The sequence below is a fragment of the Ixodes scapularis genome, unplaced genomic scaffold (assembly GCF_016920785.2).
Source record: "Ixodes scapularis isolate PalLabHiFi unplaced genomic scaffold, ASM1692078v2 PGA_scaffold12__126_contigs__length_90152505, whole genome shotgun sequence".
In the NCBI taxonomy this organism is placed as follows: Eukaryota; Metazoa; Arthropoda; class Arachnida; order Ixodida; family Ixodidae; genus Ixodes; species Ixodes scapularis.
Genome location: NW_024609838.1, coordinates 72808530 through 72834086, shown reverse-complemented (window position 1 = coordinate 72834086; position 25557 = coordinate 72808530). Strand labels below are relative to the sequence as shown.

The 25557-nt window shown below is 46.4% G+C and overlaps 1 protein-coding gene across 2 annotated transcripts in view; it reads right to left on the bottom strand.

Moving 5' to 3' along the window:
• LOC8029832 (histone-arginine methyltransferase CARMER) overlaps window positions 1-25557 on the bottom strand; it is a 53436-nt gene that overhangs the window by 3334 nt on the left and 24545 nt on the right. For both annotated transcript variants that reach the window (XM_029992980.4, XM_029992981.4), the window contains 7 exons: window positions 21848-22025; window positions 14844-14934; window positions 9792-9873; window positions 6900-7075; window positions 4972-5282; window positions 2714-2863; window positions 612-724 (listed from right to left, as the gene is read on the bottom strand). In XM_029992980.4, the coding sequence (XP_029848840.1) occupies window positions 612-724; window positions 2714-2863; window positions 4972-5282; window positions 6900-7075; window positions 9792-9873; window positions 14844-14934; window positions 21848-22025 (1101 nt within the window). The remainder of the gene's footprint in view (window positions 1-611; window positions 725-2713; window positions 2864-4971; window positions 5283-6899; window positions 7076-9791; window positions 9874-14843; window positions 14935-21847; window positions 22026-25557) is intronic.

Below are 25557 nucleotides of genomic sequence, written 5' to 3'. Positions count from 1 at the left end.
TGGTGCCATTTATAGAAACAAAGTGGTCAGGCACTGCATTCCAGTTTCTTTATAGACCTTTTGCGAGATTACCCATGCACCGAGAGTAGTCACCGACGGGAAAAGAACAGCGGGGAGGTCTTCCAGTTGTCCTAGCTACAGCGAGAGCTTCCAACCCCGGAAGGACACAAAAGCGGCAGAAGGCTACAGGGTACGCCTGAAGGAAGCATTCCAAAGAAAGGCCCTCGACGACAACTAGAGCACGCTGCAAGTGTGCTGTGGTCGCACCTCCAGGCATCTGAGACAATAACTGCTCTAAAACAAAAATTAAAAAAAAAAAAATTCTGCAGGAACGTTGTCTACGCCTCATTCGGTCATTGACTTCGAATCTTCGACACAGATGAGACGAGCTCGTGCTCCCAGCAAGCTGCTTTCGGCACTTGGGTAACCTTGCGAAAAACCTAGTACCGCACCCTCCTGGTTTTTATTCTGCTTCGTGGCTTTTTCTCTGCAAACACGAGCCTAAAACTAATTGGTCGGCAGCATTTCGCAGAAAAAAAGGTCCACAATTTGCTCCGTGTGTCGAGGGTCTCTCAACTGTGCTTAGTTCTCGGCATATCCACGGCACTCACCTGATTGAATAAGGCTGGCGAGATGCCTCCACCAATGGAGCTTGTGGGCACGGACTGGGCTCGAGAGTTCACTGTCTTTGTCGAGTTTAGCGTACCGGGGCTTGGCAAGGACCCTGCAGAGGGCAAAAAACACAGCCGTCAGCCCCCAGCGGGCAACAATGCCCCACAAGCTGGGACTCGTCGCGATAAAGCAAACTACACCGACTTTACCAAACAAAAAAAGCAATTTAGTCGGAAGAACCGTCTCCCATGCAGGAGAACTCAATGATGCCGAGCTGGCAGAATTAAGAAAACACCGCAACCAGTCGTCCTCTTTAACCCTCTTAAGGGGAGACACTGCCCAGAAAAAAAAATTTCTGCAAAAAAAGTTGATTTTGAAAAATGGCATTTTTACATCCACCAACATCTAGAGAGTATTCCCAAAAAGTTTCATTAATTTTCACTGTATAGTTAATTTTTTATAAATTATTTTCTGTCCACCAAAGCTATAGAAAAGGTAGGGTTTGGAGCACTTTGAACACCTTTTTCTCCGTTCCACTTTTTGGTATAAATTCCATTTTAGTCAATCTATCGTTTGATAATGGCAAAACGAGGAAAGCTCATTCTTCCCTTTTCCTGACTGAAATTTAATAAGGAGTGCGGCTATGGAACTTTTTTGTCACTTTACGGATGTCTTTTGTAAAAAATGTTGGCATTTTGTCGAAGGCACAGAAGACAAAAAAGTTGACCAATTTTGCCGAAGAGAAAATTTATAAAAATGGATTACTTTTTAGAAAAAATGTTCCATAGCCGCACCCTCTAGGCATTCTGCTACATATCTAGCAAATAAATATCTTTAATATCGCAATAGTTTCCTGACGATAGATTAACTAAACAACACAGGCGTGTTGCTGATAAAAGTTACTCTTATTTCCTTCTCTTTTAACCGACAGACCTGAAATTCTGTTATACACCCACTAGCATGACCACCAGCCTACCCTGTAAATTTCATTAATTTTAAGACAAGGGTTCAAAAGTTGACCCCCCTAGGGGGTGTGCCCCCTTAACGATCGCCTCGAAAATTTCTCGCCTAAATGCCGCGAAACTGCATGCACCCTGGGAGGTGTTGCCGTCTATTGTGTCTTTGGGTAACTAGATTTGTTTTATTAACACCTCGTTTCATTGTGCTGGGGCCATTTCTAGTTCCTCAAAACTGAAATCGGAAGATGAGAACTAGCAATCCAAAGCGGAAATTCCGTAAAATACCTCTGGTTCAGAGTCTGAGACCGCCAGAATGTTCATTGGAAGTAAACATGTGAAACTAAAACTGAATGAAACAAAGGCGAAACTTCGCCCTCAATATTTCTCTTCGATGCCTTCTCAGTCTGGACAGCTTGCAAGCACTATAAATCCTCCCATTAAGGGTGCACGCGGGTCGTAAAAATGCGAAAAATTGCGGAAAAATCCTGTATTTGGGTGCCCTTACATATCCAAGCACCTCTCTCCAAAATATTATAGTGTAATTCAAGCTCAAAGTATAAAAAGAAACAATAATTATGTCGCGCGGAACGCGCCCAAAATCTCGCCGAAAGAGGAAACCGACGTCGAAACGCGCGCCCTTCGTGGCAAACGCCGAGATCTAGAAATTACTTAACGAACTCGGTATTCGACAACCGTCAAAACAAGGAAGTTACAATTCCGAATACATAAAGGCCGAGCAAGGCCGCTCGAAAGAGTGAGCTCGGGGTGCGAAGTCGACGTGCCACTGCGTAGTACCGTTTCTCGAAAAGTGCAACACTAGAAATATGTCGAAGGTTGGAGGCCGGCAGACATCAATGAACTTTTTCCCCAAAAATACTGTATCTTCGATAAACAAATATTCTTCACAGAGCACCCTACGGTGTTACTGAAAAGATAATTTGCGCTCGACATCCGGGAAAGAAAAAACCCCAGAAACCCTGCACTCAAAGGGTTAATGATCCACACATTAGAGAACACACGTACCTCACTGGAAGGCAGCCCCAGTGGTAAAGGCAGAATTCCCAAGCCGCACAAGCAGCTATTTCTCGAAGATTTAGGCGAAGCAGACGCAAGTCGACCGACGTAGCAGGTGTCCCACTTACCTAGGGAGACCACGTTTGAGAGGTGCACTCCAAGCGGCTGGTGCTGCGCCTGTGGCGCCACCTGGTGCATCTCCACCACGCCCGAGCCGTTCATCAGCGGGACCCCGTTCATCATGAGCTGGCCGCCAGCTCCGTTGTCCGCACCCACCGCTGTCCACGGGAGAGACCACCCGCCGTCAGTAACGCCGCCGCCGGAGAGACGTTGTCGCTCTCGACGTGCGCCCAAGACTTCCGTCGTGTAAATCCCGGAATTTTCTGGCATTATAAGGTGAGTATTTTCTGGCGTGAAAGTATGGAATATTTCGGCGGGCAAATCTGTACTTCTGTGGCGTACATGATGCTGGAATTTTTCGCATTACCATCGATGCAAGCGCCATTAAGCTTTTCGTAACGGGCTTTGTAGCAGGCAAAATGTTGATTTGGAGCAGCTGTTGGCCAATTTACAGCATGTGTCAACGTGCTGTAAATTAGCGCATCACTTAAAGTAGTTAGCGCATCACTTAAAAATTAAGCTGTGATTGCTTTGCTAAAAGTCAATCTCTCTGATAATCATGGAGGGTAAATTTTCTAATATTGAGGTGCATTAATACTTCTTCCCTTTTCTAATAAGCATAGGTAGAAATGGTCATAAATAGTATAAAATGGATGCGCATCATAAATAAGGCTCGTGTCAGAGTAGGCTCCATTCACGATGGGCATTAAGAAAAACACAAAAATGGTTGAAAAATCAATCTAAGCGAGACAATTTAGTTGAGATAAAAGTGCCAAGTGTCTCTCCCCACTCCTCCTTTTTGCAATCATAGCTTACGTGGCCTGTGAATATAATTTATGTAAAATTACGGCAAGTAGCATATCTGCCAAAATGTCAGTCGATGAAAATACGCTCTACCAAGTTTTATGAACCTATTGAACTCAAGATTCTAATATCATAAAGTGGCAAAGCCCTAAATATTATCAAAAATTATATTTGAGCTTTACAAGTGTCACTCCTCTAACACAACTACAATTGTACAATAATAGTCCCTTTTCCCCTGTTCCACATTCTGTATTCGAACAACAGCAAGCTAGTGTTATTGAAAAAATCTGAATATTTTTCTTAATAATCACGGTATGGAATTACCAGACTATCCCAGGTGTTCCATGACCCGATAGGCAAAACCTCCCTTAACTAACTACTAACTTAACTAATGTGCCTAGGACAATTCAAAATAGGGGGAAGGACTGCCAGGCTACTCATAAGCTCCAGTAGAATTCTGCTCATATCCAGCAGCATTTTGGGAATTTATCCCTCGTCGATACAGCGAAGAGTTCTTCAGAATGTTACGTCTTTCAGGCACATACATCATAAATGGCATTAATGGCCATCAAAAGCATTTATTAGAACCTACGAGTACGTGAAATTGCTACTTGAGAAAGGCTAGGAAGGAAGGAAATGTGGCAGTGACATTTTCGAAAACACAAGACGAGGCATCATTGTTCGCTACTCCCAATACAATCACCACGGGACAAGAGGCAAATTGCATCTCCTCAAACAGCCCGGCTCCCCTCGCGAGTCTTACGTCGCTGCAAGAGCAAAGCCAAGAGTCAAATCCTTACGTTCGTAGGCGTTAGGTTAAGGTTTAGTACCTACTGCTATAAGCATAGGCACCGTAGTCTGCTTCGCCACTAGGCCCGTACGGAGAATAGGTGTAGTAACCTGCAGAAGCCAAGCCAAGACAAGACGCTCACGTTTAGAGCCGGGGTACGTACCCTAAGGCCCAAAATAGTCATTACGCAGGACATAAAATTTATGTAGCAGACCCTAAGCGGCCGGATACGACCTCACACACTACGAGAAAACACGCTACAGACAAAAGATTTTGCATTTATCGCTAGTGACGTAGAGCAACTACCGCTCCTCAAAATGAATAAAGAACACAAAGCAAATATTAGAAGACCGCACGCGGCGCAATAAGGATAGGTCACTTTAGCCAAAACTACTCCGCAGATTTCAAACTTTTTCACTTCCGGGTATAAATGCGCAACTAAACACCTTAAAAACACATTCAAACTAAACACCGAAGAATGTAAGAGCACCTCCTCTATACAGTTGGTGCATGGTGGCAGAAGGGTGCCAATAGGCATATTTCCTTCCCCACGAAAAAATAAACGCGCGGGACGGGGCGCTGACCATGACGTCCTTCGCGGGTCGCTAGGAGGCCGGCCGCGAGCCCTGCCACATCCGAAAGGGCGGACCTAGGCCGCTTCCGGAGACCCACCGTTGGCGTCGAGGGCCGCCCAGTACGCCTCACTGGGGGAGGTCTCGTTGTAGCCGGGGGGCGGCTGCGGGGGCTGTCCCGTGTAGCGGAAGAAGGGGTTCTTGAGGTCCAGGCTGTTGCACGCCCGGGCCCCTCCCTCCAGCTCCAGCTCCAGGTCCACGTCGTAGCTCTGGCGCCGGTTCGAGCGCAGCACCACCCGGCCCCCCAGGGTCTGGCCCCGCTGCACAAACAGCGGGCTCTCCAGTAGGCAGCGCACCTGGTACCAGTGGGTCAGCGGCTGCGTCGGCGACGTCGACAGCCACACTGTTTGCCTGCACCCCGCAGCAGAGCCACCTTTATCAGCTCCGGCTTCGAGCACGCCCCAATTTACAAGCTTCAGCCTTTTATACCGGGTCTGGGAACCACAAACATGCCTCTTTGGAGCAGTAAAAGTAAATCTTGGAGCTGGTCACCCAGGTCAAACTGGGGGCTATAAGTGCAGATATGTTCCAAAATCATTTGCAAATGTACCCTTTGCTTAAATATAATCCAGACTATAGAATCAAAAGCAAACAGCATAATTGCAATTTATCTGAATGGCAGCTATTGATAACTGTTCTGGTGATGGGCTGGTTCTTCTGTATTTTCAATAGAAGGCATAGTCAACACAAGAAACATAAATTAAGCCTCATGACAACACAATTTGTGTATTTAACAACTTAAATCACAAGTTCCATAAGTCTAATCAAAACAAAAACATTCCAAGATGCAATAGTATGCTATAAAATAAAGCCCAATGCTTACTGCCTACAGTTTTTATTATTAGGAAATACAAATGTTCCAAGTTCCCATTTAGCAAACATAAATGTATTCCAATACACAAGTTAAAAGATTTACTCTATTTGAAAAAAGTACAAATGCAAAATATTTAAAACTTTATGATATAATCCCTGCTCAGAGCTTGTTTAGGGGTTTGATAAAAACAAAGTTACTGACAAAGCTAGCAAGTAAGACCATAAAACAGAATGTTTTCCCGTCAAGTCAATTGCTTGGATGCGTTCCAGCACAACAGTTCAGAGTTTGGGTCGCTCAGCAGGGCATTCTCATCGTTCTCCTTGTCCTCCCACCGGCTCGCCGTTACACAGCACGTTTATGTGCCTCATACCTCATTTATAAGAAAGCTTAATATGAGACAGCCAATTATCACTTTTGTTGTTATGTTTAGTATGACACGAATAAAGGCGCGGAAGCAATCTAAGCGAAAGCAAACACCCTAAATACGCAAAAAAAAAAAAAGCTAAATGTTTGTTTTGCTTTTTCTTTCGCATGCAGGTACTTCGACTTTGGGGTCGCGGAAATCGAAGAGGAAACACGTAAAAAAAGAAGTGTCTTTCCCTTCTTTGTTTTACTCTGAATGACTCTGAATACTGCGGTAGTTATTTATGCACTCATACTACATGAACCTTGTTTGTCTTAACAAAATGCTTAGGTTGCTTCTAAACTCGTGAAGGAAGAATCATTCTCTGCAGAGTTTTAGAATTCAATAGCCCCCTACATAAAGAAAAACGTGCCCACTAAATTTATTGGGCAAAGATGTGCTTCATTCGTGATGCCAGATATCTTTGCAGGCACCCCCTCCCAAAAGCTACAGCAGTGGACCTTTTTCTAGTACGCCTCTGCAGGTGCGTACAGCCTCTCCCCTGAGCCTTGCGGTTGCCATTTCCGGAGGGCACCGTCTCACAAGGACAACATTGTCAGCACCTACTCCTGCACGTGTCTTCTTCTACAATGTTTTTTGAGCATCGGGAGTACGGAGCATAAAAAGCAATAAAAATCGATACAATGGCACCCCCAGAGGATGCTTCTTGCTCGAAAAGGCTCATTTGGACGAGGCGTGAACGTGGGGGCAAGCTGTGCCCCAACTTGGCCCGTAGAGGAGGGCCACTCACACAGATCCGACGAAGGCGACGTCGAACCAGAAGGCGAGCCCATGCAGCTCCCCGGACTGGAGCAGGGTGAAGTGCAGAGGGATCTTGATGCAGTGCAGGTCCGACTCCGTCGAGCTCTCGAAGTCCACCGTGTGGCGTAGCGACTTGGCCATGCAGATGCGCACGTCAAATGTGTCCTGCACGCAAGGATGTCCGTCAACGTGGGGTTCTCAGGGGGCGAGGGAGCCCTCGTCACGCAGAAAATCATGTTACCGTGCAATCCACTCTTAAATATACAGTGTAGACCGCATATAACGTATGTCGCGGGAGTCGCGAAAATCCGCACTATAAGCGGTACCGCACTATAACCAAAACATCAATTTTTCAGGTCAAAATACATGCCATCAGACAACTTACCTTTGTAAAAGAATTTATTTTATGTTAGATGAAAAATAAAGCTTAGTTTGGGGAAAGTCTTTATTTCACCAGACTAGTACACTTCTCTCTCAAGTGTGTCACACATTTTGAAACAAATGAGTGGCTTTTGCCTGGCGCAGCCTCTTAGCGGCGTCGCGGGTTGCGGACGGATGTTGCGAGCGTTCAGGATTGCTAACCCTAATCACTTTTCTCCGGAGATGAAAACGCGTGAAAATTCGCATCCTTCATACGGTACGCGCCAGTAATACCTTGCACTTGAGCACATGCATGAAATGCGCCAAAAAAGAAATCCGGGCGATGTTCGAGGACACAAATGCTTAGAAATCACCACTGTAGTCGAAGTAAACAAACACGACGACACGGGCGTTTCTGCCGACTTGAGAGCGCCGCCAGGACATCGCCGCTCGAGTAGGTGGATCTTAATTCTCTTCTAATACGTGCCGGGTTATCCTAGCGACACACGACGAAAATTCACAGTCAAGGATAGCGCTTTTACGCGGAACGATGAGATGAACGCCGTCTACGACGACGATCACAACGTTGATCACAACCGACGCCTTGTTCGCGAATAGAAGCAGCCGGCCTGCGACGGGCATGCAACGCGCGCGAACACTTCTCCTGTCGTTGCGGTTGTTGGTTTCCAACGCAGTGGAGGGACGCACGCACGTGAACGACACGTGCGTGCATCCCTCCGTCGCTAGGGCAACTGAAGCCTCTCTCTTCGCTTCTCCCGCTTCTTCGAGCACCCTCCTTGCCCCGCGAGTGCCGCTTGCGCAACGCTTGCGGCTCGCGCCGTCAGCACCGTTATCTAGTGTCGCACAGTGGCGGTTTAAACCGGTGGTTTAAAAAAACCGCGTTATACCCGGTCCTGCACTATAAGCGGTTACGTTGTAAGTGGTCTACACTGTAATGAGAAAACCCAAAATTTCAATTGTTATAACAGATTATTGTTGTATCTGAACTTGGAACTCTAGAAACTGGTCGTTATAAACGGCACATCATCAAATGTGGTATCTTTACGAGTAGACTGCACTGAACACGCTTTTCGAAATTCTATTTTACGACTTTGCTTGCAATCATCATCTCTGTGTATGGCATCTCCACCAAACGAATGGCGGCCTTTTTGATGCTGATCAAGGGAGAAGTTGAAGGCACTACCGAGTGAAAAACATGCGAGGCTCGTGCGTTCGAGTCGTCAGTACAACACGACAAATTAGATGCAAAGGCTGCGCGAGCATTTATTCCGAAGTGCAGTCCAATCAATCTCTTGGCACAAGCTTGTGTCTAAAGCCTTTCGATGGCGGAAATATATTCAAGGGGCTTATGGGTCGCTGCTCTGTGCTGCTCAGTCCCCTATGTTTGCATCATCGAAACCGAAACAAACTGAGAAAAAATTATGAGGCAATTAAAGAGCCTATTCTCGTCTGCTATCGATGTGAGATTGCACTGATTTTTAAAAAGAGCTGAAGAGACTGCTTCACGAATTAGCATACGAGTGTGACACGACGAGAGGAAACACTGGCACGCCATCTGTTGGCTAGCCCTGGAAATCCTTCCACCTGCATATGACTACACTTAAGGTTTTGCGGTACTTGCGAGAGCTTATGTATGCCTTATGTGTTAGAAATGATCACATATAACTAGGGTTTCGTGTTTTCGAATAGATCCGATAATATCCGAAAAGCACTTGCCGGTAAACTTTTCCTGAATTCCGACTTATCCAAAAAAACTCGAAATTTCAATGTCACGATGGGAGAAAAAAGATATATTCTACAAATAAGCTTGGTCAGGGTGATCGGTCCCGAGGAGAGGCTTCTATAATTTCCTTTCAAATCTCAGTACTATAGTGATCAAAGTGGGATTCGTCGTTTCTCTTGCCGAGTTATCTTCAGGACAAATGGTTATTGTAATATAGGGTCGCGACAGGTTCAAGTTTCGAATTTGGAATTCTTAAAGGGAGGCGGGGTTATGCTTGTTGTAACAGGCAAAGCCATGATCATAGGAGGGAAGGGAACAGTTAAAGGTTCTATCTCACTGGACTGCTCCACCCAGCACAGCTGCAAGGTGAAGCGGTGCAATGGGACGGGAAGAGATTTCCAGAGACTATGTCAACGATATCAGCGATTTCAAAGTATCAACTTTAATTAAAGCAACATTCATTTGCAAGTTTTGTTGCAGGACAGTTAATACCAATGGCAAGGGCGCCATGCCCAATCTAGCTGGAGAAATATCATTCGACACAGGCAAGTTCTTATTAATTGAGGGCATGTTGGTGTCCGGAAAATGTTAGTTTTTATATTGAACTTTGAAACACTGGGCACAGAGAGAAGTATAAACTCAGAATTTCTGAGAATCGGGAATCTATCATATATATATACTCCAATAAAATCCGAATTTTCAGCAAACACACAAACAAGCAAAGAAGGAGTATGCAAACGAGTCAACCCAAATGGACGGCACGAGAAGTCGACCCACCACAATTGGTTGCCTGAAGTACTCCTTCACTGCGGCGTCCCTCAAGCTCGAAAGGTCCACACCATGGAAAGACTGCTGGTACCTGGAATTTGAAAAAAAAAAAAGTGCGCAGGGACATTATGGGAGTCGAAACAGTGCCCGATAAAATGTTCAAATAGCTTGTCTTCCATAACCTTATTCTGAAATGCCTTCTTTTTCACCATGTTTACCCCAACAGCTTAGCAGGATTTCACGGAACGGAGCACCTTACGAAAATGAACAATAGCAATTATACGATGACAGCCTGTAGACTGGAATAAATTTTCATACTTTTGGTGCCCCTCAAAATCCGTATAAAGAGGCTTCTGTCAAAATTCATCTAGCGCGCCGTGATCTCTAGCCTGTCACTCAGCAAGACCTCTTTTGTGGCTTTAGTGTACTGAAGTGTTGTGCACGAATGCGCGGGAAGAAACTGCCAAGGACATCAACAAACACCTCTCCGCAAGCCCAGGACTCTGTCGCTCGCCTGTGTTTGTCACCCAAAGCGCCAGGTGGAAATTAACACCTTTTTCTCACATATTAGAGTTCACACCAACGAATGTTTACAAACTTTTTCTGAGCATATTTGAAATTTTACCTACGAATGTTAGCATTTAAATTGTTTCGTGACAATTCATATCTGTCTCATATCTAGCAGCCCCCAAAAGGTGTTCTCGTTTCTTACGTTTTCCTTGATTATATGTTTTATTTCCCCGGTCACCTGAAAAATGCATCACTGAGGTTTCACTGTACTTTTCACCAAGAAAATTCGTAACACTGCTCATTTTTGCTCTGTGGAGTTGTGCAATCGTTTCATGAAAGAGGAATTTATTGTAGCAGTTAGAGAAACACATTGTACAGTAACGAACGTCATTTAAACAAACTATTCAGTTTTACGTACTTTTTTAAATCCCCCACCGAAGCGCCATTGAACCCAATGCAAACGCCCTTCAGTTTAACGAAATTCAGCGCAATGCGCATTTCAGTTCTACAAACCTACTCCACGGCACCATCCTATATCTTCCGGGTCATATTGATCACTCCAAGAAGTACAACCCACACTTTTTGTTGCATATTTTCACGTTGAGAAGCGCGCAACGTATAATTTGCCGCCATTTTAGCTTTGAACTGGATTGGCTAGCTAGATAAGCTCGCAGCCAGCCGAAACCATAGCTAGCTTTGCGTGTTTAGCTGGCTTCACAGCCATAGCCATAGCCGCAGCTTCAGCCACCAAGAAAAGGCGATCGCGTGCTGGTTAATCAAGAGTGCCAAGCGAAAGCGCCCGTCTCTAGACAAAAAACGGGATATTTTGCGAAGGCTGGACTCCGGGCAGCATCAAGTCGACGTTGCGAAAGCATTTGGGATCCCAGCATCGTCATTGTCTACGATTAAGAGCCTACGCCAAGCAATCGCAGCCGCATCGGAAAGTGCGCAGCTCGGCCCCGCGCGCAAAAGACTGTGCACTGGGTACTTCAGTAAAGTCAACGACGCTATTGCCACATGGCTAAATGATCTACGAGCCAGGAACATTCCGGATTCAGGAAGCATGATTCAAGAGAAAGCCGTGGAATTCGCAGCACTTTTCGACGTCACCGGTTTTGACGCAACCAGTGGATGGTTGCATCGCTTTCGGGCACGCTACAGCATCGCATGGAAACAGGTCTGCGGTGAAGCAAGCAGCGCGGACACCGCTGCGGATAGCACGTGGCAAGAAGAGAAATTGCCCGACGTCATGAGCGACTACAGCCCGGACGATGTATACAACGCGGACGAGACCGGTGTATTTTACCAACTGCTCCCGAACAAAACCATGTGCTATAAAGATGACACATGCAAAGGTGGAAAGCACTCCAAGGTGAAGATCACAGCATTGTTTTGCTATAACGCATCGGGCACGCATAAGATGAAACCTTTGATCATCGGTCGCTACGCCCGCCCAAGGTGCTTTAAAGGGCTTGCATCGCTCCCATGTGATTACACCCATAATTCAAAGGCCTGGATGTCGCGTGAACTGTTTACAAAGTGGATCGTAGGCGTGAACAGTGAGATGGCTAACAAGAATCGCAAGATTTTGTTAATTTTGGACAATTGCTCGGCCCACTTAGTCGACACACGCCTCAGCAACATCAGAGTTGAGTTTCTCCCGCCCAACTGCACGTCAATCTTACAGCCTCTTGATCTCGGTATCATCAAAAATGTAAAGGTGCACTACAGGAAGCGGCTTGTGCAGCGCATCCTGATAAATCTGAGAATGAAGAAGCCTGACCCAATTAATGTGAGACAGGCAGCTGAAATGCTCACAGGCGCTTGGTGGACTGTGAAGCCAGCAACAATAGTGAACCGCTGGCAAAAAGCAGGTCTAAGCGCTGCAAACTGGACCACCGTGGATGCTAATCTCGAAGAGGAGGAACGAGACACTGATGGAAAGAGCTCCGAACCCGGTGGCTGGAAGGAATTGTCGGAAAGACGGGGCGCAGACAGCCCTTTGCCTTTTGAGGACTATGCCACCTCCGACTCCCAGATTGAGACATGTGCCACGCTGACTACTGAAGAGATTGTAGCGAGCGCACTACCTCAGGAAGAAGAAGAGGAAGAAGAATCAGCCCTCGAAGAGGAAGCAGCAAAAAATTCAGCTAAAGAAGCACAGATGTGCTTGGAGAAACTGAAGGCCTTTGCTGCCCAGCAGACAGCTGTGCCGAAGAAGGTTCACGAGAGCTTGGATACAGTGACTCAATTCACGACCAGTGCAGTCCTAGACGCACAAGTGCAGCAAAAGATTACTGCATTCTACACAAAGTGCTAAGTGACGGAAATACACTTGCAAATGAGCAGAGTGACAAATAAATGGGTTGAAATATCATTTGAACACTCGATTTTTCCTTTAGTTTGTGATAACAAGCTGTAACATACTTATTTCAGTTGAGTGAACTTTCACTTTAACAAACTTTTTCCTGAGGTCCCTTGAAGTTTGTTCAAGTGAAGTTTCACTGTAGTAAAACAATATTTCCCCAGCTGCGAGCGAAGTTTTGGTCAAACACCTCGCTTTTCCCTACATAAAACTAGGAACAAAGACCTAAACACCTCATTTCACAAGCAGAATAAAATTCCCTAGTTATTCTGGTCCTCCCTGTTTTTTCTAGAAAGTTGGAACACTAGCCCAATTGGGATATCTTTGTATTACATCCAGGCAAGTAAAAAAAAAAAAACAATTTTTTTTTTGTCTACTTTTGGCGACCTCAGAAACAGGGTCACTCAAAGCCTAATACAGTCGCCGACCCATTTTTCAGACATGTCCGATTATTCAGACGTTTTAGCCGAACCGTCGCACACCCCATAGAGTTAATGTATAACATTGACCAAAATTTCAGACGCAATAAAGCTTATTGCTCGATATTTCTGACATAATTTGCAAGATTTCCTCAGTTTACGATCACAAAACAGCTGCCGCAATAGCGCCGCAAGCTTAGTCGCCACCATTTGGGTTGTTTTGATTTTGTCCTGTAGTCGCGATACCACGTCCTACACAATAAACAAAGTAGGTTGAGGCTATAGTCAGGTTTTCCATTCGCTATAGTCAACATAGCCGCCGTCTACCCATTCTTTTGGTTCTTTCCCTTCTTCTTGTGGTCCGTGTTTTTGAGTGACACAGTGAGAAGAGCAGCACTCCGCCATTCTTGTGGTGTTTGAGCACGAAGGTTTTTTGCCGATAGGCTTACTATTGAAGCAAGCATGGTGGACTAAACGCTGTCTTCAAATACTGTCGAGACCGGTTATAACAAAGTCAACGGGAATTGGAAATCACTTCGTTGTATCCGCTATTCTGTTAAAACCGACTTCATTTATGACGAGGTGCAAAAGGGAATGGGAAATTGTGATCGCTTCGCTGTAGCCGCTGTTTCGTTATAACCGACTTCGTTATAACCGGTCTCAACAGTAGTGCCGAATGGCGCCAACTTCAACTTCGCTGTCTGAACCAACGAAGGCGCCAACAAAGTGCAGCACCATGACCATACAGTTCAACGAACAAGTAAAAAGTGAACAATATAAAGTGGAAGTTGCAAGAGAACTTAAAATTGACATCAGACAAGTGGAAAGTGACCAAAACACAGCGCAATATGCGCAGAAATTTTATGTTTTGGCTGAAATCGAGTTTTCAGACCGCTTGATCATTTGGACAATTTCGGGGTCCCCTCAGAGTCCGAAAAATCAGTCGGCGAATGTTAGCCATGCATTTCCCTTCCGTCTCGACCTCAACAAAAAAAGGTCCTATAATAGATAGAATTTTCCTTTATAGCCAGTTCCCGTTAACTCGGAGACTGCCAAACACATGGTTCTTCTTTCCAACAGTTCTGAGAATTTTGGCGATCCTTACATCCGGTATGTGGGTGACAGTCAAATATCTTTGGCGCGATCGGCCGTTTAAATGCTCAAGCTTAAAAAGGCTTAAACTACACCACAAGGTGCATCTGACGCAAACGCCTGGACATATCAGGCACGCACCATCGAAACATACGTGGGAGAAAGGCTCGCAGTCGTTTTGTGTCCATTTTGTCTACACCCCCTTTCGGTCCAACACAAAGCGACGCAACTACACCGGCAGACTGCGAGGTACCGTTAGGCACATGCAAACCACAGACTCGGGCGTACACCTCGACACAACCGTGCACAAGTCGGCCATCCAAAGTCGTTGCAAACCGACCAAAAAGCCAAAAACGGGAAAAGCACCCTCAGAAGTGGCTGCAACTGCTTCTCCGACTCGCGTTGCGGCGTCTCGACGCCAGCGAGACGTCGTCCGCTCATCGCAAACGTGCCACAATGTTTCAGGAGCAAACGCTCGGTTTTGGCAGACGGCCCAAACCGGAGCGTACGCACGTGCTTACCGTGTCCCCCCATCCACCAAGTGAAGCAACGCGTCCACGTCAAAATAATGTGCCAACCAGTCGTGAGCGGAGGACCCAGTTGACGTTGAGAATGGCGACAACGCCCCTCCCGAGAACAGCGCGAGCGACGGCGGATGCCCTTGCGAACTCTCACCAGAAGTTGGCCTTGTTGAGCTGCTCCATGTACAGGCAGGTGTCCGAGAAAGGGGCAATGTGCAGGTCCCCCCTCGTCGGGAACATCTTGCCTGAAACATCGGGAGAAACACGACGTCAGCGTGCAAACGCACTTGCGCGGTGCTTTGGGCTTTACCGTTTTGTCTTGAGAAAGTCGTTGAAGCTACACTCATGCAGTCTGTCCAGACAAGTTATACGGCCGTCGAAGTAATGTAGGGTGATAGTCATGGCAATAAACTTTTCAATTACAAAAGTTAAACGCGTGGTTTCAACTATAAACTTGCTAAGCATTGTCGATAATTACTTAATCGATAAATTGCACTTAAGTTACCACCTGTGCAACAGGCAGGAGGCTAGTGGTGCGGAAACGCGCAAGTGCAGTTTTTGCATCTCTTGTCATCCGCTCTTCTGCGCCGCCAAAATTGCTCCTGGTGTAGGAGTGCTAAATTTAGCCCACCACTGCACTCCCACGCGCCCTTTCTAAAGTTTACTTATTTTGACATCGTCGTCTCTCATTAAAACCGCATTCATTTTCACTAAATAAAAAAGTTAATCGAGAGATTTTAAAGAATTATCCAATTTATCGTAATGCTTAGCCCCTATATTATGTCCTCCCGGCTGTATAACTCACCTACATAGACAAAATTAGCGTAGATTTTGCGGCTTCTAAAAAAAAAAAATTAATTTGTAAAGCTTAAGAAAAACCTCGTGTTTAGCAAGTACAATAAGTGACAAACAATGAAATGTCATCTATCACGCACACAGTGGAGCCCCAACAATGCGACGTCCCACACTTTATACAACCACTGGGTGCAGCCCTGGCGAATTCCCCATACAAGCGATGCATAGCAAGTTTGAACTTCAAGACACGCAATAAGGATTTAGCGTCGTACGACGAACCCGGTGCATCACATTGCAAGGAAGAACTGACAAAGCAGCGAAACGAAACTGCGTTGGCGATTGTTTCGTCGTTCGTCATTCAATCTCCTTCACCCTTTCACCTCTTTTTAGTGGCGGTTTTCACTCTCTCTTTCTTAGTTTGACAATGTGCACTGCGAGGTGGTGTTGGCTGCAATGCGATTGCAATGTGCTTTTGAGAACAGATAAAGGCAGTGGGACTCGGCATATTCTTCGCTTACGATTTCTGCGTGCTCCTCGGTACCCATGCTCTTGAATGACAACATGCCGTCATTCAAGAACACGAGTGAAAAGCATCCGTCGGACAAATGCCACAAATGAACGCCACTGATGTACAGAGAACAGGCGCAACCATGATCTCAGCAGTCCTTAGGACTCATTACAACTTGTAGACCACGCGACGCACTGTCGCTCGCCGAAATTGTCAAAAAGGCAACTACAGTTGCTGACCGATGTTTTGGATTATGCAGGGACCGAAAGAATGTTTGAATAGAGGTGTCCAAAAAATCGGCAGATTAAAAAACTTGCCTTTGTTACGTCTCAGCGGGCTTAAAAAAAGTCATCAACAGTGCTTGCGTTCGGCCACTTTCAATTAGCTTGAGAATCGCTGCCTCCTTTTCTAGCATTATAGTCTAGTACTCTCCGCGCTTCTTAGCAACAGATGGGGCCATGACATCCAAGCCAGCGTAGTCCAAAAACACAATTCACCAAGACCAGGTAAGCGGTGCAAGTCCACGACTGCGCAATGGCGAATGAACAAAGTGAAATGGTAGCAATAACGATGATAGTTGCAGCATAGCGTCACCTAGCGGTACTCAAGTAGCACTGCCAAACCAAGCCAATTCATGTGCAGCTAACATAGTCTAAAATGGCCGCTTCTCGGTGGTGTCTCCCACCAATCGCTCACGACGATTTTGTCCGAAAAATCACACTTTCGGAGTTCATGCTGGCTGAAACATTGGTCGTAAATATGCGCCATTTCTATCGGGTAGATCACGGTTCCTCCTTTACGGCCGGAAAATCGAATGAGCCCGAATTATCGGCATCCGAAAAATCGGATACCCGATGCTGCGACACTTTGGACGAAGGTGGCAGTGTCGCAAATGCCAAACTGAGCGTGCCCGTGTTGGCGGAAGTGTCACATTTCGACGGCATTCGACGGTCTGCATACGCCCATAATGACGTCATTCCCTCGCTTCTAGAGGTTCTGGCCCTAAAAAGAAAATTACTAATCGCTCGAGAATGAAGTAAGGTGAAAATAAATTATTGTCACCCTGTGCGTGCGGCGCACTTTGGTTTTTGTTTTTACACACTTTAGGGCTTTACCCTTTTCAAACCCGTCAAATTATTAGCGCAGAGGGAATTTTAAAATTTTGCACATTTTACAGTGGAGCTATTAAGGGCTAAGTTCCCCAGGATCGTGTCTGTGTATGTCGCCACAAACCTACCTGGACAGCTACCACCATCTATAAGCGACTGCGGCAAGCACACAACCAGTATGGTTTCCGCCGTCGCTCGTAGATGGCGGCAACCTTTCCAGCTATCATAGAAGAATGGATAGTTGGGCGCGTTGGTGGGAATTCATCGTAGGAAACAGCGCCAAAAACAGACGACGAAGAAGAAGCACACAGTGTATCGAGTACAGCTCCGCTAGTCTTCCTTCTTCACGAGAGTGGAAAGGCTGACCAATTTTCGTTCTGTGGGACTGAACGCCAAAGTCGTAATCGCCGTTTTTCAGGCTATACACCATTTTTGCGCAGTCCCCTCAAAGTCATATTGTCGCGGATAAAAATGAATCGACGTAAAACTGAAAGGAACGTTTCATTAGGCGAATTTGGGCCTAAAATAAACAACCAAAAAGGGTAGACAAAGATAATTATGAGGCGTCGCGGGCGTCGGAGTCGGCGGAAATACAGTCGAGCGCTGGCGGAAGAGTGCGTCCTCGTCAGGGGAGTGAGTTGGCCCGGTAACTGTCAGCTCCTTATCTAGTGCACTCAGCATCTCGAATATGTGACCTAGAATGTTCCGGGGCAAGCTAGGGCGAGACTGACTAGGCAACACCATTCTGGTCTCCTTATCTTTTAAGCACGGGGCAAGAGTAGACACGAATCGTCTAGATGTACGGAGATGCTTTCCTTCTGGATAATGCACGCAACAGTACAATCACAGTTCCTGCAATGCATTTTCTGGTACACAGTCGAATTCCGGTACAACGAAGTTGACGGGACGCAAAAAAAAGTCAGTTGTCACAAGAACTTAGTTGTCGTGAAATCGACATGAAATCAGCATTTGACAGGGTCCCTCATCGACGTCTTATACTAAACTTAACGAATTTCAATTCGAGCCTGCTATCGTAAGATGGATATGAGAAATTGTTTACTAACCGCACTCAGCACACCAGCATTAATAATTCTAAATCCCCCTTGTGCGCGGTAACCTCGGATGCCCCTTGGAGCCAGTGTACTCCGGCCCTTACTCTCTCTAATTGATATTAATGACGTTCATGAGAACATCTCGTCATCAGTTTGTTTGTTTGCAGACGTTACAGACCCATTCTCTCGCCCAACGATCACTGTACCTTGCAAACAGATACAGTCGACTCTCATTAAAGGGACCATGAAATGATTTTAAAATCGAGTTTCATCCACCGCACGTCGTAAAAGGTCTGAAGAGAAACACAAAAACACAAAAATAGGGAGCCAAAAAAAATTATTTGCTATAGAACTTTTAAAAGAAAACTGGACTCTTTTGCGCCTTCCTTCCTTCGCCTGTTCACTACGATGCATCCGCGGAAATGGAGCACGTCAGCCAAATCCAGGTCGCCTATTGGGTAAGAGCCTACCTCACCAGCACCGCGATCGTAAACAATAAATAGCCGGCGAATGTTTCCTAAAAGTTTCGTTAAATAATATTCAGATCCACATTTTGTAGCATAATTAGAGATGTGTGGCGAAAATTGCCAAATTTGATAATGCTGAGAGCCAAGCGCCATCTATCGTGTGGTAAACGAAGCAACTACTGCGCGTGCGCAGTAGGGCAGGGCCGACAGTTACTTGGGTGGCGGCGACCGTCGAAGGTTGATTTTCTTTGTTTTCCTTCCTCTCAAAACTCTGACTGACTGAACGTTTATTTTTCTACGTGTTCTTCCCGCGCGTGCCGACTTCAAGCAGCAAGAAAACAGTACTTAAAACAGACCACGACGAACAAGAACGCTGGATCCACCGACTCCGACGAAGCGAGCTGCTCAGAATTAAGGCCTAGCAGGCATTCCGACTCGGCGCTGCGTTGCTTCGTCGCAAGACCGTCTGCCTACGACCGGCTGGCGTGCTAAATGGAATATGCCCGCGCGACCCTTGTGGACCCTTCCCGTATTATAGTTTGATCACTGACCTCAATTCTAGATTAAGAGGTGAGGTCAATCTCTTCCCCTTGTTTCCCGAGGCAGTGTTGACGAACACTCGTCGATTCTATCTTCTTGTTTTGTGTGATATAGAGCTGAAATAAACGCCGTATGGATTACCTTCGTAACACGGTATGTACACTTTGTTGTTGGTATGCCATTTTTATTCTGACAGACTGCACGTCACTGTCGAGCTATAACAGTTCGTGGGAGGTATACGTACAACCCCGGTCCAACCTTTCTTTGCCGAGTGTCGCGTCAGTATCGAGTTGCAATCGTAAAAGAACGGTCCCGAAGAAGCGCTTACAAACAGCGCGAATACAGCACTTCCATCAAGCGCGCGCGTCCGCTCCGAGTGTAAACAGGTATTTACGTGGCCCTTGCTGACACTCGTAGTTCAAACATATCTTTTTTAACGTCGGCTCGCTCCTGCATCTCCGAGGCCGCGAAAAACGTCATCTACGTCGCTTTGCAAACGACTGACACGGGCCGGCCCTTCTGCCAACAAATGACAGGGTGGTTGACTTCTGGAGCCGCTGCACTTCCCAACAGGCATACCGGCGTATGGGACTAGTCCCATGCTGTCGCTGTAGCGCAACATATCTCATTGAATTTCGCTCAGCTGCGATGCGGCGATGAGAGGCGCCGATTCAGGAAATACGTCGGTGACATCAGCGCAGTAAAACCTACCGGCGCGCCCCAACTCATTGCCGCTAACACTCCCATTCTCCTACTGCCGAGAGAACTTCCGGTTCCGGAAACGGCCTACGTCACGGCTTGTTTTGCGGTCAGTTGGAGAGAATGAAAAAGTCGATATTTCAATAATTTTTTGTGTAGAAGTTAATAAACCGAGACGAAAACGGATGCCTGTTCGGCATTCAGTGAACATTGACGGTTTAATGTATAAGTTATCTGGAAAAAGTAAAAAGGTCATTTCATGGTCCCTTTAATTCAAACTCTCTTAATGCAAGTTTGTGGATAATTCAAACTAAAAATGCAGGTCCCACCCTATGCGTCTCTATGAGAGGAAACTCGCAGTAATTCAAACTTTGCTTTATTCAAACAAATTTTCGGTCCGCCTCAGATTCAAATTAACGAGATTCCACTGTATTAGACAAATTATTCGATGGTGCAGCAATGGGCAGATGACTCTAAATTTCGACAAATGCAAATTCATTTAGTTTTCCCACTGTGCTCACCTTCGACCTTTTTATTACCATCTCAACACCTCCCCCATCGTCGTGTGCAGTTCAAATAAATATCTCGGCATTCATTTAACATCTGGCCTTTCATGGACGTCTTGCATCAGTAATATAGTAGCTAAGGCAAACCGTTCCCTCAGCTTTTCGTGCCGAAACCTGAAACCCGCAACACCGGAGATGAAACAACTAGCATACTCAACTTTAGTTCAGTCTAAGCTTGAATTCGCTTCTCCTGTATGGTGCCCTTGGTAATCTTACCTAGTTATAAAACTTTAATTCACCCAAAACAGAGCTCTGCGCTTTATTTTCTCTGATCAGTAATTACTAACCATTAACAAGCATATCTGGATGGCGGGAAAGTGCTGAACTTCCCACACTTTCATTAAAGTGCCGAGTGTCCGGTGTTTCTCTCCTTCACCGTATCTTTCATCATAACACACCTCTTCGTGAATGGCTACTTTTACCCATGTGTAATGACCACTACCGTAATGCCAGACTCCCACCGGAGTGACAAACAAAAACAACCAACACGGACAAGCCTCCAACCCATGCAGCATGCTCGCAATGGTCCCTCTGGCAGGCGTTTAGTCGATCGGTGCTCATGAAGTATGCACCAGTGATTGCAAGCCTGTCAAAGATGCCCTCGCATGCATGACGCTCGTGTTTGAGCATAGCCTCTTTTATTCTACAAAGCCCGTCGAATCACGAAAGAGTCTGGTTCGAGGCTTGTCGCTGTCGGTTGTTTCTGTTTGTCACTCTAGTGGGACTCGGGCATAAGTTGCGGCCATTGTTTTTCTCAACTACTTCATACAGCAATTCAACTTAACCCTTGGCCATCAACGATTGGAAAATATAGTGCAACCCACTTATAACGATAATGAGAAAGCCCTAAATTTCAATCATTATAATCGATTATTGTTGTATCTGGATTAGGAACTGATCATTTTCAGTCTAGAAATTCAAGAAACCGGTGTTACAAACGGTACACCGTTATACGTGGTATCGTTATAAGTGGGTTGCACTGTACTATTCAATGAGATAGTTTCCATAACTGACACATAAATTTGCTGCCTCTGTAACTACTTTCATTTCTGCTTTATCCGACTGATTCCTTCTACTGGTGTGAAGATTGCGTGCAAAAATTGTTCAGTTGAAAAAAATTAACACAAAAAATGTACCGTACCCTTATGTGATGCCGTAAGGGCTTTCTAGGATAATAAATGATGATAATGATACTTCACTTTAGAATCGAAACGAGTTTCTCGCCGAGCACGTTCCGACGCACGTTTTGGATCAAACGTTCCATATTTCGGTTCCCACAAACATTGCGTCGGAAAGATTCCGCCCCATTTATTCTGCCCCAAATACTCCCCCAGAAAGTAGACGCCCGAGGTTTCTTAGAGCGTGGCAGCGCGCAGCACCGCAAGGGCGTCGCGCGCCTCGGCCGAGAAAGGGCCCCCTCACCCCTGGGCTTGAGCCACTTCTTGGCGTGAAGGTAGGTCTCGAGCATGCGCTCGTTGAACAGCATGTAGCCCATGGGCTCCGAGATGATGACGTCCACGGGCTCGGGCAGCGTAATCTCCTCGATCTTGCCTGGCACCACCACCACCTTGTCCGAGGCCTTGTTATGGTACACCAGGCACTGCGAGGCGGCCGAAAAGCACGGCCGGCGTGACCGGAGGCCCGGCCGCCCGGTGCGGACTTGGAGCGCCGCGACGGCGCTCAACATGCACTACTGTCGAAGTACACCGTTGAGGCCGACGTAGCTCCCGCGGTGCTACCGCCGCATAATTTTGCCGGGCGTCGACTCGAAAAGTGTTTTGTCTGGCAACACACTCTTCTTTTTTTACAAGCAAAAGCAAAGGTGGTGCACCGTTTCCAATTTAAAGTCAATATAACACAAATGAACACGGTGGTACGGTCCAATCTCAATATTTCTAACCCTCTTAATTCAAACTTCCGGCTGATTTCAAATGGCGCTGTGGTTCCGTCAAAGTTAGGCGTATCTAAATGTGCGAAAACGCCCGGTAATTCAAACGTGTGAGGGTTTGCGACGGTTAATTTGAATGTACCGCGCCGCTGACCATTCTTTCAGCAGCTCACCAACTCACGCGGCGGCACCTCCGACCAAGCAGCGAGGTAGAGAGCCTGTATTACAGCGAGTGTCCAACTGCTCGCTGTTGGGTCACGTGGTTAATGAGCCGTGTTCGCGGTACGAGCTACAAGGAGGTGACGGACGGGTCAATCGTCTGCAAACGTCTCCGCCTTTCTGCCCGCTTCCCTCCTTGCCACACGAAAACGCAGTGCTTACGCACTTACGACCAATCTCCATCATTAAACTGAAAACGCTACCCGTGGTTCGAGACGGACCGTCTCTGCAATCTAGGCTCTCTACGTGCAGTTGCACGCCGGCTGCCGGTAACCATGGCAACGGATCGCGTGGCGACCCTGAACGCTGCAGTACCAGGGAACGGGTTCCAGCAGTGACCGCCGCCAATCTAGGTGTTTTGTTGAGTTTAGTTTGTTTAGTGTAAAGCGAGGGTAGTGCGTAACGAAACTAATAAAGGTCAGCGACATAGCCAGGCAGGTCGATTGCATTGGTGCGTGTGTTTACGTGAGTCGCGGCACCCGGCGCCGGAGTCGTGTGTTTGTGATTACGAGACACTCGGGTGGATGGACACAAGCATGGAAATGCCCGGGCGATACCGCGTTACGAAATGGTGCCGTAATGCCCAAATCACATCTAGCATTTTTGCTTTTGATTTTGCAGTTGAGACGTCGCTCGTGCGGCAAATTATGCGCGGTGATAGCTGCGGTACACAACGTCGCAACTCCGAAATCAAAAGTAAAATCAAATTGCGTGAATTTGGCTTTTCGAGGAGACAACCTACAATTTGCTTCTGCTGTTTGCCTACGTTGTTTCCGATGGACCCTGTGGTTTACATTCGTTCCTACCAAGCCCGATGAATGTAAGTTTTAGTTATCGGAGTGATTCTCTTTGATTATTCATTCAACCCTTTATAAACTATTGACAAGTGTTGCCTACACGCGACAAACCGCACAAATCTTTTGTTTGGTTTCATCGTTTTGGTTTTATCCCGTTTTTCTATCTTGTGATTTGGCAACAGTGTAGAAGATCAAAACTACGGCACCATATAGTGAAAATATACACAAATAGTTGATGAGAAAAAGTGTGGTGCGCAAACACACGGCGACCGAGAACGGCAGAATGACGAAAAATATGAATAAGCGTTTTTCTCTTAACACTAAAATTTTACGATAGGTGACCGTTTCACATGGGATTATCGTATGCGCAGATATTATTGACATTTTATGGTCATCCTTAGAGGTTACACAAGGGAGCCACCTTCGGACGTTTGCGTGGTGTTAAAATAGGTAACAAAGCTACAACTTCCAAGTTTAACTTACAATTTGTTTTTTCATTTGAGCTCTGTTCTTTTATTTGATCTTGCTAAGCATAAGTATCTTAAAAAACAAATGCTTTAAGCAATTTTTGTATCTCTCGTCAATAAAGGGTTAAGCTACAAGAATTGAACATCTTATGTCAATTTTAGGAATGAAGCATCCGCATTCTCCTGGCTGGAGCAAGTCCGCAAGCTCCAAGCGACGTTTGTTGAGTCCCGGCAGAAATGCGTGCAGGCGTGCATCACCGATTACTTTCGTTCGCAACGCGCACCGTAAAACTTGTAAATACATGTTCCAGAACTTGTTGCTCGTGTGTTAGCTCAGTACCCACGTGTCGCCTAACGCAGCACTGCACGTGTCCTCCATTTAATGAGCTTCCTTTAACTCAAACTCCATTCAATTCAAAGAAATTTTCAGCCTCTTCGAATTCGAATGATTGAGATTGAACTGTAAATAGAGTTCACCAAGATGATGATTTGGAAGGAGAAGTCATCACTAATTGGCACTTCTTTCAAAATTAACATCTTGGTGGACTCTATATGTACAGCTGCAACGGAAAAAGAGTAGCACAAGTGACCGACGACGGGAGCGACAAAATCGCGACATGCGGCGCTTTTGTTCCCGAGCGCGCTGATAGCACGAATGACAGTCAGTTTCCATGTCTCAACGCGGGGGCGGCCGGCAGCAAGCAGCTTATTTTAAAGCCTGCATTTTGAAAGCTATCTTATCCCTCAACTTTCTGCCGGCCACCCCCCACATTGAAAAATGCAACATGACTTGCACTCTCGCTATCGGCGAGCTCGGGAACAATAGCACCGCGTGTCGCGGTTTTGTCGCTCCGGTCATCGGTCTCTTGTGCTACTCTTTTTCCGTTGCAGCTGTACTACCACCCTATTCATCTTTGATATGTGGGATTTAAGTCGGATAGGCCTATGACAGTGCCGACTGAGGAATATTATTTTTCTATCCTTTTACTCTCCTCAACCTAACTATTGTCTGTTCCGCCCATTTGCTCGCTCGTTTTGTAAAACGATTCTCGGTTCCACATGCGAAGAAAGCTGCGGTACCCGTTCCCGGCCGATGCACCGCAGGTTCCGGTACTCCTTCAGGTCTGCGTCAAGGAGCTTCTGCCAAAACTCGTCTAGCATGCCGCACTCCGTCCTGCACATTCAACCAGCCTTTCGTCCGGCAAGACCGAGACACAATGAGGTTGGGCAAGACCGTTCTTTACATGTGGTGTATCGAAATGCTGCGTACGAATGCATGGGGGAGAGGACATGGGCAAATGCCCCTTTGCAGGCCCAGGCACCTTTACTCCGACTCATCTTTAGAAGAACCATACTTGTGTTATGCCTCGAGTTAGTAAAAGTAGCGGCGCTTCGCGCTAAGCCTCTCGCGGTGTTCTGTCTTGAGCGATGCGTAACAGCAGCACACGATTCTTTCATATTAATGCTAAACTGCTGTGACCGTAGCATTAGCTCTTGGACGATCATGCCACTGCTCAGTCGTTGAGTGGTTTGGTCTATCCTCCTCGTCCCTCGTCTCCTCCTCCGCGCAAATGAACTCGGGAGCTGGATGAACTGCGGATGTGTAGTCACGCGATTGATCCATCCATGAATGAATCTGTCGCGTGAGTCGACCGCCCGTTTTTTGGACATAAAAACCGGGAAGCAAATGCACCGGGTGGGAAATTGATATGCGCATTCCTACGGGAACTCGGCGAGACGAACGCTCCCGAACATGAATGC